This window comes from Scyliorhinus torazame, chromosome 10 (assembly GCF_047496885.1).
Source record: "Scyliorhinus torazame isolate Kashiwa2021f chromosome 10, sScyTor2.1, whole genome shotgun sequence".
Lineage (NCBI taxonomy): Eukaryota > Metazoa > Chordata > Chondrichthyes > Carcharhiniformes > Scyliorhinidae > Scyliorhinus > Scyliorhinus torazame.
This window is the reverse complement of record NC_092716.1, coordinates 151,386,618-151,400,073: the sequence shown is the minus strand read 5'-3', so window position 1 is coordinate 151,400,073 and position 13,456 is coordinate 151,386,618. Positions and strand designations below refer to the sequence as shown.

Here is a 13,456-nt window from a genome sequence, read left to right as displayed (position 1 = left end):
TCAGTGGGCCAACCCTTTCCCTGGCTACCCTCTTGCTTTTTATGTACGTGTAAAATGCCTTGGGATTTTCCTTAACCCTATTAGCCAATGACATTTCGTGACCCCTTCTAGCCCTCCTGACTCCTTGCTTAAGTTCCTTCCTACTTTCCTTATATTCCACACAGGCTTCGTCAGTTCCCAGCTTTTTAGCCGACAAATGCCTCCTTTTTTTTTTTGCCGAGGCCTACAATATCTCTCGTCATATGGCCCATTGAGTCTGCACCGACCTTCTGAAAGAGAAATCTATCTACGCCGACTCTCTCACCCTATCCTGTAACCCCGCATATTGATCATGTCCAATCCACCTAACCTGCTTTGGACTATTGGAGGAAACCGGAGAACTTGGAGGAAACCCATGCAGGCACGAGGAGAAGGGGGAAACTCCACACAGACTGTTACCAATGTCACGGTGCCACCGTGCAGTCCTTTGAGTTACCCAGCCATATCAAGGAAATACCATTGCTTCACAGGCCTGTAGTAAGGAGTCACCAAACCTTTGGTCGCCTTGGATCTCTGGTTTCTCACAAGCCCATACTATTCCAGGTCTGCACCCTGCAGCTCTGTCTTTTTTTTAAAATATTTTATTGAAAATTTTTGGTCAACCATCACAGTACATTGTGTATCCTTTACACAATAATATAACAGTATAAATAACAATGACCTGTTTTATAGACAAAGAATAAATAATATATAACAAAAACGAAAACTAAAACTAAATGGCAACTGCCTTGTCTCAGATAAACACTCTCCAAAAATATGATTTAACAGTCCAATATACAATTATTTATAGCAACGACCTATACATATTATACATTTATATTAACAACCCTGAGAGTCCTTCTGGTTCCTCCCCCCACTCCCCCCCCCCCCCCGCCCCCCCCCCCCCCCCCCCCCCAACCTGGGCTGCTGCTGCTGCCTTCTTCTTTTCCATTCCCTCTATCTTTCTGTGAGGTATTCGACGAACGGTTGCCACCGCCTGGTGAACCCTTGAGCCGATCCCCTTAGGACGAACTTAATCCGTTCCAGCTTTATAAACCCTGCCATGTCATTTATCCAGGTCTCCATCCCCGGGGGCTTGGCTTCCTTCCACATCAACAGTATCCTGCGCCGGGCTACTAGGGACGCAAAGGCCAAAACATCGGCCTCTCTCACCTCCTGCACTCCCGGCTCTTGTGCAGCCCCAAATATAGCCAACCCCCAGCTTGGTTCGACCTGGACCCCCACTACTTTCGAAAGCACCTTTGTCACCCCCACCCAGAACCCCCGTAGTGCCAGACATGACCAGAACATGTGGGTGTGATTCGCTGGGCTTCTCGAGCATCTCGCACACCTATCCTCTACCCCCAAAAATTTACTGAGCCGTGCTCCAGTCATATGCGCCCTGTGTAACACCTTAAATTGAATCAGGCTTAGCCTGGCACACGAGGACGATGAGTTTACCCTACTTAGGGCATCCGCACACAGTCCCTCCTCAATCTCCTCCCCCAGCTCTTCTTCCCATTTCCCTTTCAGCTCATCTACCATAATCTCCCCCTCGTCCCTCATTTCCCTATATATATCTGACACCTTACCGTCCCCCACCCATGTCTTTGAGATCACTCTGTCCTGCACCTCATGCGTTGGGAGCTGCGGGAATTCCCTCACCTGTTGCCTCGCAAAAGCCCTCAGTTGCATATACCGGAATGCATTCCCTTGGGGCAACCCATATTTCTCGGTCAGCGCTCCCAGACTTGCGAACTTCCCATCCACAAACAGATCTTTCAGTTGCGTTACTCCTGCTTTTTGCCATATTCCAAATCCCCCATCCATTCTCCCCGGGGCAAACCTATGGTTATTTCTTATCGGGGACCCCACCAAGGCTCCCGTCTTTCCCCTATGCCGTCTCCACTGTCCCCAAATTTTCAAAGTCGCCACCACCACCGGGCTTGTGGTGTATTTCTTCGGTGAGAACGGCAATGGGGCCGTCACCATAGCTTTGTAGGCTAGTCCCCCTACAGGACGCCCTCTCCAATCTCTTCCACGCCGCTCCCTCCTCTTCTCCCATCCACTTACTCACCATTGAGATATTGGCGGCCCAGTAGTACTCACTTAGGCTCGGTAGTGCCAGCCCCCCCCTATTCCTACTACGCTGTAAGAATCCCATCCTCACTCTCGGGGTCTTCCCGGCCCACACAAAACTCATGATACTCTTTTCGATCCTTTTGAAAAAAGCCTTCGTGATCACCACCGGGAGGCACTGAAACACAAAGAGGAATCTCGGGAGGACTACCATTTTAACCGCCTGCACCCTCCCTGCCAGTGACAGGGATACCATGTCCCATCTCTTGAAGTCCTCCTCCATTTGTTCCACCAATCGCGTTAAATTTAACCTATGCAATGTACCCCAATTCTTGGCTATCTGGATCCCCAAGTAACGAAAGTCCCTTGTTACCTTCCTCAGCGGAAAGTCCTCTATTTCTCTGCTCTGCTCCCCTGGATGCACCACAAACAACTCACTTTTCCCCATGTTCAGTTTATATCCTGAGAATTCTCCAAACTCCCGAAGTGTCCGCATTATCTCTGGCATCCCCTCCGCCGGGTTCGCTACATATAACAACAAATCATCCGCATACAGAGATACCCGGTGTTCTTCTCCTCCTCTAAGTACTCCCCTCCACTTCTTGGAACCCCTCAATGCTATTGCCAGGGGCTCAATCGCCAGTGCAAACAATAATGGAGACAGAGGGCATCCATGCCTTGTCCCTCTATGGAGCCGAAAGTATGCAGATCCCCGTCCATTCGTGACCACACTCGCCACTGGGGCCCTATACAACAGCTGCACCCATCCAACATACTCATCTCCAAAACCAAATCTCCTCAGCACTTCCCACAGATAATCCCACTCCACTCTATCAAATGCTTTCTCGGCATCCATCGCCACCACTATCTCCGCTTCCCCCTCTGGTGGGGGCATCATCATTACCCCTAGCAGCGTCCGTATATTTGTATTCAGCTGTCTCCCCTTCACAAACCCAGTTTGGTCCTCATGGACCACCCTCGGGACACAATCCTCTATCCTCATTGCCATTACCTTGGCCAGAATCTTAGCGTCTACATTTAGGAGGGAAATAGGTCTATAGGACCCGCATTGCAGCGGGTCCTTTTCCTTCTTTAGGAGAAGCGATATCGTTGCCTCAGACATAGTCGGGGGCAGCTGTCCCCTTTCCTTTGCCTCATTAAAGATCCTCCTCAGTAGCGGGGCAAGCAAGTCCACATATTTCCTGTAAAATTCAACTGGGAATCCATCCGGTCCCGGAGCCTTCCCCGCCTGCATGCTCCTAATTCCTTTCACTACTTCTTCTATTTCAATCTGTGCTCCCAGTCCCACCCTTTCCTGCTCCTCCACCTTGGGAAATTCCAGCCGGTCCAGAAAGCCCATCATTCTCTCCCTCCCATCCGGGGGTTGAGCTTCGTATAATTTTTTATAAAATGCCTTGAACACTCCATTCACTCTCTCCGCTCCCTGCTCCATCTCTCCTTCCTCATCCCTCACTCCCCCTATTTCCCTCGCTGCTCCCCTTTTTCTCAATTGGTGGGCCAGCAACCTGCTCGCCTTCTCCCCATATTCGTACTGTACACCCTGTGCCTTCCTCCACTGTGCCTCTGCAGTACCCGTTGTCAGCAAGTCAAATTCTACGTGTAGCCTTTGCCTTTCCCTGTACAGTCCCTCCTCCGGTGCCTCCGCATATTGCCTATCCACCCTCAGAAGTTCTTGCAGCAACCGCTCCCGTTCCCTACTCTCCTGCTTTCCTTTATGTGCCCTTATTGATATCAGCTCCCCTCTAACCACTGCCTTCAGTGCCTCCCAGACCACTCCCACCTGGACCTCCCCATTATCATTGAGTTCCAAGTACTTTTCAATGCACCCCCTCACCGTTAGACACACCCCCTCATCTGCCATTAGTCCCAGGTCCATTCTCCAGGGTGGGTGCCCTTCTGTTTCCTCCCCTATCTCCAAGTCCACCCAATGTGGAGCGTGATCCGAAATGGCTATAGCCGTATACTCCGTTCCCCTCACCTTCGGGATCAACGCCCTTCCCAAAACAAAAAAGTCTATTCGCGAATAGACTTTGTGGACATAGGAGAAAAACGAAAACTCCTTACTCCTAGGTCTGCTAAATCTCCACGGGTCTACTCCTCCCATCTGCTCCATAAAATCTTTAAGCACCTTGGCTGCTGCCGGCCTCCTTCCAGTCCTGGACCTCGACCTGTCCAGCCCTGGTTCCAACACCGTATTGAAATCTCCCCCCATTACCAACTTTCCCACCTCTAGGTCCGGGATGCGTCCTAGCATACGCCTCATAAAATTGGCATCATCCCAGTTCGGGGCATATACGTTTACCAAAACCACCGTCTCCCCCTGTAGTTTGCCACTCACCATCACGTATCTGCCCCCGCTATCCGCCACTATAGTCTTTGCCTCAAACATTACCCGCTTCCCCACTAATATAGCCACCCCCCTGTTTTTCGCATCTAGCCCCGAATGGAACACCTGCCCCACCCAACCTTTGCGTAGTCTCACCTGGTCTATCAGTTTCAAGTGCGTTTCCTGTAACAACCACGTCTGCCTTAAGTTTCTTAAGGTGTGCGAGTACCCGTGCCCTCTTTATCGGCCCGTTCAGCCCTCTCACGTTCCACGTGATCAGCCGGGTTGGGGGGCTTTTTACCCCCCCCCCCTTGTCGATTAGCCATCCCCTTTTTCCAGCTCCTCACCCGGTTCCCACGCAGCTGTGTCCCCCCCAGGCGGTGCACCCCCGCCCATCACACCCCATGCCAGCTCCCCCCTCTCCCCAGCAGCAGCAGCCCAATAATTCCCCCCTCCCACCCCCCCCGCTAGATCCCCCACAAGCGTAGTTACACCCCCCATGTTGCTCCCAGAAGTCAGCAAACTCTGGCCGACCTCGGCTTCCCCCCGTGACCTCGGCTCGCACCGTGCGACGCCCCCTCCTTCCTGCTTCCCTATTCCCGCCATGATTATCATAGCGCGGGAACCGAGCCCGCGCTTCCCCCTTGGCCCCGCCCCCAATGGCCAACGCCCCATCTCCTCCACCTCCTTTCCTCCCCCTACCGCCTCCTGTGGAAGAGAGAAAAGTTACCACATCGCAGGATTAATGACATAAAACTCCTCTTTCCCCCCTTTTTACCCCCCTCTTCGCCCCCCATAATCGCCCCACCACTTTGTTTCAAACGTTCTTTTTTTAATAACCCGCTCATTCCAATTTTTCTTCCACGATAAAAGTCCACGCCTCATCCGCCGTCTCAAAGTAGTGGTGCCTCCCTTGATATGTGACCCACAGTCTTGCCGGTTGCAGCATTCCGAATTTTATCTTCTTTTTATGAAGCACCGCCTTGGCCCGATTAAAGCTCGCCCTCCTTCTCGCCACCTCCGCACTCCAGTCTTGGCATACACGGATCACCGCGTTCTCCCACTTCCTGCTCCGAGTTTTCTTTGCCCATCTAAGGACCATCTCTCTATCCTTAAAACGGAGGAATCTCACCACTATGGCTCTAGGAATTTCTCCTGCTCTCGGTCCTCGCGCCATCACTCGATATGCTCCCTCCACCTCCAGCGGACCCGCCGGGGCCTCCGCTCCCATTAACGAGTGCAGCATCGTGCTCACATATGCCCCAACGTCCGCTCCCTCCGCACCTTCAGGAAGACCAAGAATCCTTAGGTTGTTCCTCCTCGCGTTGTTCTCCAGGGCCTCCAGCCTTTCCACACATCGTTTATGGTGTGCCTCGTGCATCTCCGTTTTCACCACCAGGCCCTGTATGTCGTCCTCATTCTCGGCAGCCTTTGCCTTCACGACCCGAAGCTCCCGCTCCTGGGTCTTTTGCTCCTCCTTTAGCCCTTCGATCGCCTGTAATATCGGGGCCAACAGCTCCTTCTTCATTTCCTTTTTGAGTTCTTCCACGCAGCGTTTCAAAAACTCGTGTTGTTCAGGGCCCCATATTAAACTGCCACCTTCCGACGCCATCTTGGTTTTTGCTTGCCTTCCTTGCCGCTGCTCTAAAGGATCCACCGCAATCCGGCCACCTTCCTCCTTTTTTCATCCGTATCCAGGGGGGATTCCCTTCTGGTTCACCGCACAGTACTTTTAGCCGTTAAAATTGCCGTTGGGGCTCTTATTAAGAGCCCAAAAGTCCGTTCCACTGGGAGCTGCCGAAACGTGCGACTCAGCTGGTCATCACCGCACCCGGAAGTCCAGCTCTGTCTTTTAATTTGAAGCCTCTGCTTCTCATTCTTAATTTCACCTAACAGGACCTATTCCAGATTCCTGTTATTTTCCTTTGATGAGAAGGTCTACTTGGGACCCTTCTTTTCCTTTGGGACCAGCTCCCGGCAGTACCCTGTCCGAATAGCTGACATGTTTTATCTCCATTGAGATCCAGAACTCACTCAACATTCACTGTAACTTTGACTCTGGAGCAACTCATCTACAGCAACTTCACCTTTGAGCATAATCATTAACTGAACCTCAAACTGCTTTTTGTTCCCCTGTAGCCTCTGTGGTGAAGCATCAGTCCGGACTTTATACCCTATGTTTGCTTTAACTAATGGGCGGCACGGTGACACAGTGGTTAGCACTGCTACCTCACACTGCCATGGACCTGGGTTTAATTCTGACCTTGGGTTACTGTCTGTGTGGAGTCTGCACATTCTGCTCGTCTCTGCATGGGTTTCCTCCCGATGCTCTGTTTCCTTCCACACTCCCAAAGATGTGCAGGTTAGGTGGATTGACCGTGCTAAATTGCCCCTTAATGTCCAATAGGGATGGGCAATAAATGCTGCCCTAACCAGCATTGCCCACGTCCCGTAAATGAATTTTTATAAAATGTTAGTTGGGGTCACTGGGATAGGGCAGGGTCCGGGCCTTGCTAAGGGTGCTCTTTTGGAGGGTCGATGCAGTCTCGGTGGGCCAAGTGGCCACCTTCTACTTGTAGGGATTCTATGATTCTTCTATGAGTCCCATCAAGACTGGTAAAACCTCATTAAAAATGCATGCGTAGGCTACCATAGACTCACAGGCAAGTTTCCATAACTTGTATGTTAAGCTTAAACGTAATGCTGTAGCTTATATCCCGCACACACTCACAAATACAAATATAAATTATGGATAGAATTCACTACCCACCTTCCCACCCACTCCCCCGGCCACAGGTTTTTAGTGCCAGAGGCGACTTGACATTGGCCACTGGCAGATCTTCTGGTCTCCTGAAATCAATATCCATTTGCAATGCTCGCTGGCTGTGCAACTGGGGAACCAGCTGCAAGGACTTGCCTTCAGTGGGTAGGGCTGGAAAATCCCAGTCTATGTCTATTTACCAACATTACCCATAATCCCTATCTCTTGCTGTTCAGCTAATTTTCTAACCGGGGCAATAATTTATTTTCAATTCCCGGAGTTTTAACTTTAGATAGCCCTCTCTTGAGACGATCTTTACCAATGACTTCTGGATCACTTGATGGTTGGCTGGATGACATCTGGACACCTGCTCCAGCCTTCAACATGACTATCTACTGCTCCATCAATGCAACTTTGTTGATAGAAATGGCAAAGTGGGAAATCTGTGCCTGCTTTCCTATTAGTCTTCCACCTTGTGAAAATTGACACTAATTAAGGGCTCACTGAGATTTGTTAACTTTAATTAGCTATATACGAATGGGTGAAATAAATTTTGGAATATAGTTGGCCAAGTGTTATCACACCCCCAGCAATTATTTAAAAGCATACCTCCAGTGTACTGCTGGGATTACTGCTGACATGTATCCCAATACTTAAAATGATGATCTGTATATATTGACATACTCTGCATGACATTTTAATCAAAAACAATATTCTGCATTATTAAGTCATGTCCTGCTCAGGTTCATCAGGTGCGGCGTCTGCATCGTTGAACCTTGTAGATCTGAGAGGAAAATATTTCAGCATTTATCAGTTTTTTTAAAAGTATATTGACACTGAAGAGGCCAAGAGAAAAATGCATCCGACTGTTGTGGCTGCTGCATAAAAGATTGTTTTGATCTTTAATTCCAGAGAATATAAGCTGCATTGACTCTGGAGCACCACTGAAAGGGAAAAAAAGTATTCTTCGAGGAAGTGGAGAGATACACCAGGGCCATGCCACCATTGGCACTGTTGTTCAGTTCACCTGTGATTACTCGTTTGTTTTGAGTGGTAGTGCACAGAGAACTTGTCAACAGGATGGAAGGTGGACGGAGAAGCAGCCAACATGCATTAAAGGTAACGTGGTGAAATAATTTCTGTACGCAATGTGGTTAATGTACTGTCATCTGTCAAGGACCCAATCCAGGAGTTACAGAGAAAAAGCAAAAAGAGGGCTACAGAGAGAAATTGGGATTGGATTGAATTTGGGTTTATTGTCACCTGTACCGAGGTGCAGTGAAAAGTTTTGTTCTGCATACAGCCCAGACAGATTGTTCCATACATGAAAAACATAGGACATATGATAAGTACACAATATAAGTACATAGACATTGAGTGAAGCATACACAGTGTACTACTCCGTAGAGAAGATGCGTGGAGAAATCAGTTCAGCCCATAAGAGGGTCATTCAGGAGTCTGGTAACAGTGGGGAAGAAGCTGTTTTTGAATCTGTCGATGCGTGTTCTCAGACTTTTGTATCTCCTGCTAGATGGATGAGATTGGAAGTGAGAATAACCCGGGTGGGAGGAGTCTTTGATTATGCTGCCCGCTTTCCCAAGACAACAGGAGGTGTAGACAGAATCAATGGATGGGAGGCGGGTGATGGACTACGCTGTGGACAAAGGGTAGATTATTTTCAGCAACAAGGGAGGCGGAGTTGCAAAACAATTGCCAGAAACAAACTTTGAATCAAATGGTGCAAACTGATTTGGTAGGTCACCATTGGCGATAAAACTACAAGTCTTACTTTGACATCCCACAGTAACTTTGAGGGGAAAATGCCAAGTGACATTCATGTCACACAAATGTCAAGCAATGATCATTCCCAACAAGAGAGAATCTAACCATCGGCGCATGATATTCAATGACATTACCATCACTGAACCCGCCCACCATCTACATTGGGGGATACCATTGACCAGAACCTGAACTGGATTGCCGTTTAAAAAATGTGGCGAAAAGAGATCAGTGTAGAATCCGACGGACGAAAAACACTCATGGGACGCACGGTTGGATACAAAGAAAAAGATTTATTAAGATACACTCCTAAACTGCCATGCCCCGAAGGGTCACCCTCCCTGACCTGCACCCAGGGCTTGGGTTTTTATACTGTGGAGCCTTCCTTGTTAAAATGTAACCACCACCCCCCATTACCAGGGGAGTTCATACTCATTGTGAGTTAATGGGAATCGGATGGTGCACACTCCCTACTTCTCAGGGGGTCATAGTAGTTCAACCCCCCCCTCCCCAAAAGGCGTGAGAAATATCCTCTGGGCGGTCCACAGGACCTTTTGTCCGCTTTGCCTGGTGTCAGCATTCCGATGTTGAAGGGGTTGGAGGGGAGGCGTATACCTGATAGGTGACCGACATTTCCGCACTGAATGTCGAGATTGGACAGGTGGGACTGGTGTCGGAGGAAAGTGGATGCAGGGATCTGCGTTGGTGTCGATGGCCGCAGATCGGTGTCTTCCTGCAGCTGGACATCCATGTTGGAATCAGAGTCAGATCTGATAAAACGGCATTGTGCATCTCGACCTCCTGGCCATCGACAGTCGGAGGTGATGCCAGTTGCGGTGGAGGTTGCGGCTGGAGGAGCCGCAGAATCTGGGTGTTGGTGGCGGGCGCTGGCAATTCCTGGAGGCAGCCGCTGATGTGATCCACATGGATTCCTGGCCCAATGCCAGTACAGAGTAAGATCCAGGCCCCATTTGGCGGAGCATGATCCCTAGGACCTACGTGGCTCCATCGACAAAATTCTGGATGTTAATGGTGTCAACAGGAGTAAAACTGCGGATCAGCCTCCGATGTCCCGCATCGGTATCGGACTGCTCGTGACCCTGCTGGATCTTCCTCCCGATGTCCGGAATGAACAAGCTTAACCACGTCCAGAGGAGTCGACCCATGAGTTGTTCAGCCGGTGCCATCCCCGTGGTCGCATGAGGTGTGGTCCTGTAACTGAACAGAAAACAGGCCAAATAGTGCAAACTGATTTGTTAGGTCGCCATTGGTGGTTAAAAACTACAAGTCTTATTTTGACACCCCACAGTAACTTCGCGGGTTTCCCAGGTTCCGTTGGTCAGCTTCTTCATCGTCCTCTTAAGTGCCTGACACCCCGTTTGACCAGTCCGTTTGAGGCCGGTTTTGTAAGGGCCCCGAAGAATCCAGCACGAGTTTTAAGGATACAAAATAATAACGTTTATTTACTATAACAATATATACATAGTAGTAGCAGTAACTTCCCTTGCTACCTTCTCCTTCCTCCTGGTTCCTGGACTGGCCAGCTTATTTATAGTAGGAGTTTCTCCGTCCCCCTCATTGGGGAAGTTCATACTCCCATAGGATTGTGGGATAGTCATTAGTCCCCAGCCAATCGTCAGTAGGCAGGTTATAACATCCCTCCCCCCCCAAAGTCCAAGGAATCCACCGTAGGCCCTGGCGAAGGAAGGCGTCAAACTCGTTTGGCCGCAGGCCGGACGCCATTTGCACGCGGCGCTGGATCAGGTGGCGTATAACGAGACGGAGACCGGCGCTTCCGTGATGAACGGCGCGGTTGTACATCCACGGCCCGTGGACCCGAGGATTCCCCCTCTGATTCAGCCTGTGTCTCCATCTCGGAGTCAGAGTCTGCTGCCTCCGTCATGTCAGCGTCTCTGTCCCCATTCGGTCCCGTCACGACTTGCGCAGGCTTCGAGTGAGGCACCAGTGGAAGATTTGGAGGACTACCTTCCCTTGTTTCTGGTCTTTGCCGCTGTTGAACTGAGCTCCGGGGGCGGGGAATCTTTTGCAGGGATGATCTTCTGGACCGGACGTGGTCTACATGTTTTCGCTGGAGACGACCCTGGGCTTGCACTTGGTACGATATAGGGCCCGTTTGGCGAAAGATTACACCAGGAATCCATTGTGCTGCCCACGCGTGGGTTCGAATCCCATCCTCATCGCCAGTTTTGTAAGGGCCCCGAAGAATCCAGCATGAGTTTTAAGGATACAAAATAATAACGTTTATTTACTATAACAATATATACATAACAGTAGCAGTAACTTCCCTTGCTACCTTCTCCTTCCTCCTGGTTCCTGGACTGGCCAGCTTATTTATAGTAGGAGTTTCTCCGCCCCCCTCATTGGGGAAGTTCATACTCCCATAGGATTGTGGGATAGTCATTAGTCCCCAGCCAATCGTCAGTAGGCAGGTTATAACAGCCGGGTTACACGTGGCGGATCCTACGCGCGGCCACGAATTCCCTGAACTCCGCACTCGGGAAAGTGCGGAGTTCCGGCTCCGTTGGCCGAGATCAGTACCTCCAGGATATCATATGTGCTGAAGGTGTAGCGCAGGCATTCCTCAGTCGCCCTTGCGGTCGTTGCCTGTATCCTGTGGATGTCAAGCCACTTACTGTGTGCATCTACAATAATCAGGAACATCAGGTCTATGTGAAGGCCATTCCCACACGGTGCCGCTGGTGGAGCTTTCTGGTGTTGCTGGCGTGGACTGCATCATTGAACCAGCTTCTCTATATCTATGCCGGTACGGCCTTGCCACCAGACATAACTGCGAGCGAGTCTCTTCATCTTGGACATCCCCAGGTGTCTGTTAAAGAGGTGCTGTAGTATGGTGGCTCGCCTGCGTTCCAGGACGACCATCCTGGTTCCCCGAAGTAGAACACCATTCTCCGTGCTGAGCTCCAGAAATTTGGAGATGCAGGCCTTCAAATCGTCAGGTAACACCTGTGTTGGGCCCCATGTGGCGGACTTGGGTCAATTGTGGGTCCGCCTGGGTCCAGCCTTTTATTCGGGTGCCGTCACCGGTAATGAGTGCGTAAAGTGGAGCGCAGCCAGCAACTCCTCCGCACAGGGGGGCGTGGCAGCCTTGTGGTGAGGGGGGCATGGCTTAAAGTATCCGCATGCAGGATATTCACCCCGGGGCAGTATTCAAAGCTGTATTCGTATGCCCCCAGCAATAGGGCCCAAGGCTGGATCCTGGCAGATGTTATCGGGGGAATTATTTGATCTTCTTTGAACAGGCCCAATACGGTTTATGGTGAGTGAGACCATGAAAGTGTGTCTGTAAGGAGACGTCTCACATGTCAACAGCAGCAGCTTGGCAGGGCCGAAGTGCGTTAGTAGTTTTGAGGACGACAGCTGCCGTTTTACCGTGTTGAATGCCTGCTGTGGAGACGTGTCCAGTCCCATGATCGAGAGGTGGAGGGAATGAGGAGGTTTGCCAGGTTTATAGAATCATAGAATCTCCACAGTGCAGAAGAAGAACATTTGGCCCATCGAGTCTGTACCGACCCTTTGAAAGAACACCCTATCTAGTCCTGATTCCCCACCCTATTCTTGCAAACCCAACCTAAGGGACAATTTTATCATGGCCAATCCACCCAACCTGCACTCCTTTGGACTGTGGGAGGAAACCAGAGCACCCGGAGGAAACCCACGCAGACACGGGGAGAACATGCAAACGCCACACAGTCACCCAAAGCCAATATTGAACTCGGGTCCCTGGCACTGGGAGGCAGCAGTGCTAACTATTGTGCCACCGTGCTGCCCCATGCATGTGGAAGTCCAAGTCCTTCCTGGTATTCAGAATGATACAAGAGGCAGTTCGGCGCTCTCCTGTCCTGTCCTTGTGCAAGGAATTACCCTTTAGCACAAGACTGAGTCAATGTTCGTGATTTTAACCCTGTCCTCTCCTTCATCCCCAGCCCATGACGGATTTAAAGTTTAAAAAAACCCACATCCCAGCTCCAATCTGCTGCTTATGCTTTGCTCTCCCAAATCAGACCATCACTGAGGCTTCCACAGATGGCAGATGGGGTCTTAAATAGTATTCCTAAGTTGTGGCCTGTTGACATCATCAGCGAACGATAACAATTAACTGAAAGCCCGCATTGCCAGCAAGAGTTGGAAGGAGTAGTGCGCCCTCAGTGAGTCGTTTGCCCTTCTTAGTCTTAGTGTTCCCCCAATCTCAATGAAACCCCTGATTACCTGCAAAGCTGTCCTCCCACTGACTGTTGGGGACCATCCCCAGATGTGGCTTCTTGCTGCCACATTTCTATCATTCTGACCTGGCAGTCATTCTCAAGGTTTTTGGGTAGAGTCATAGAGAAATCTTTAGTAGCCTGCCCCCGACTAAAGGGCTCCCAATACCCTTTCTGTCCTCCTGATAATATTGAGGTTAGCAAATATTTGTAAGCCTGCTGAGACACAAA

The 13,456-nt window shown here is 50.3% G+C and overlaps 1 protein-coding gene across 1 annotated transcript in view; it reads left to right on the top strand.

Annotated features, from left to right (window-relative positions):
* The window catches only part of LOC140430973 (inactive serine protease PAMR1-like), a 355,125-nt gene that overhangs the window by 260,644 nt on the left and 81,025 nt on the right, over positions 1 to 13,456 (top strand). Inside the window, exon 10 of the mRNA XM_072518823.1 lies at positions 8,118 to 8,324. Coding sequence (XP_072374924.1) covers positions 8,118 to 8,324 — 207 coding nt within the window. The remainder of the gene's footprint in view (positions 1 to 8,117; positions 8,325 to 13,456) is intronic.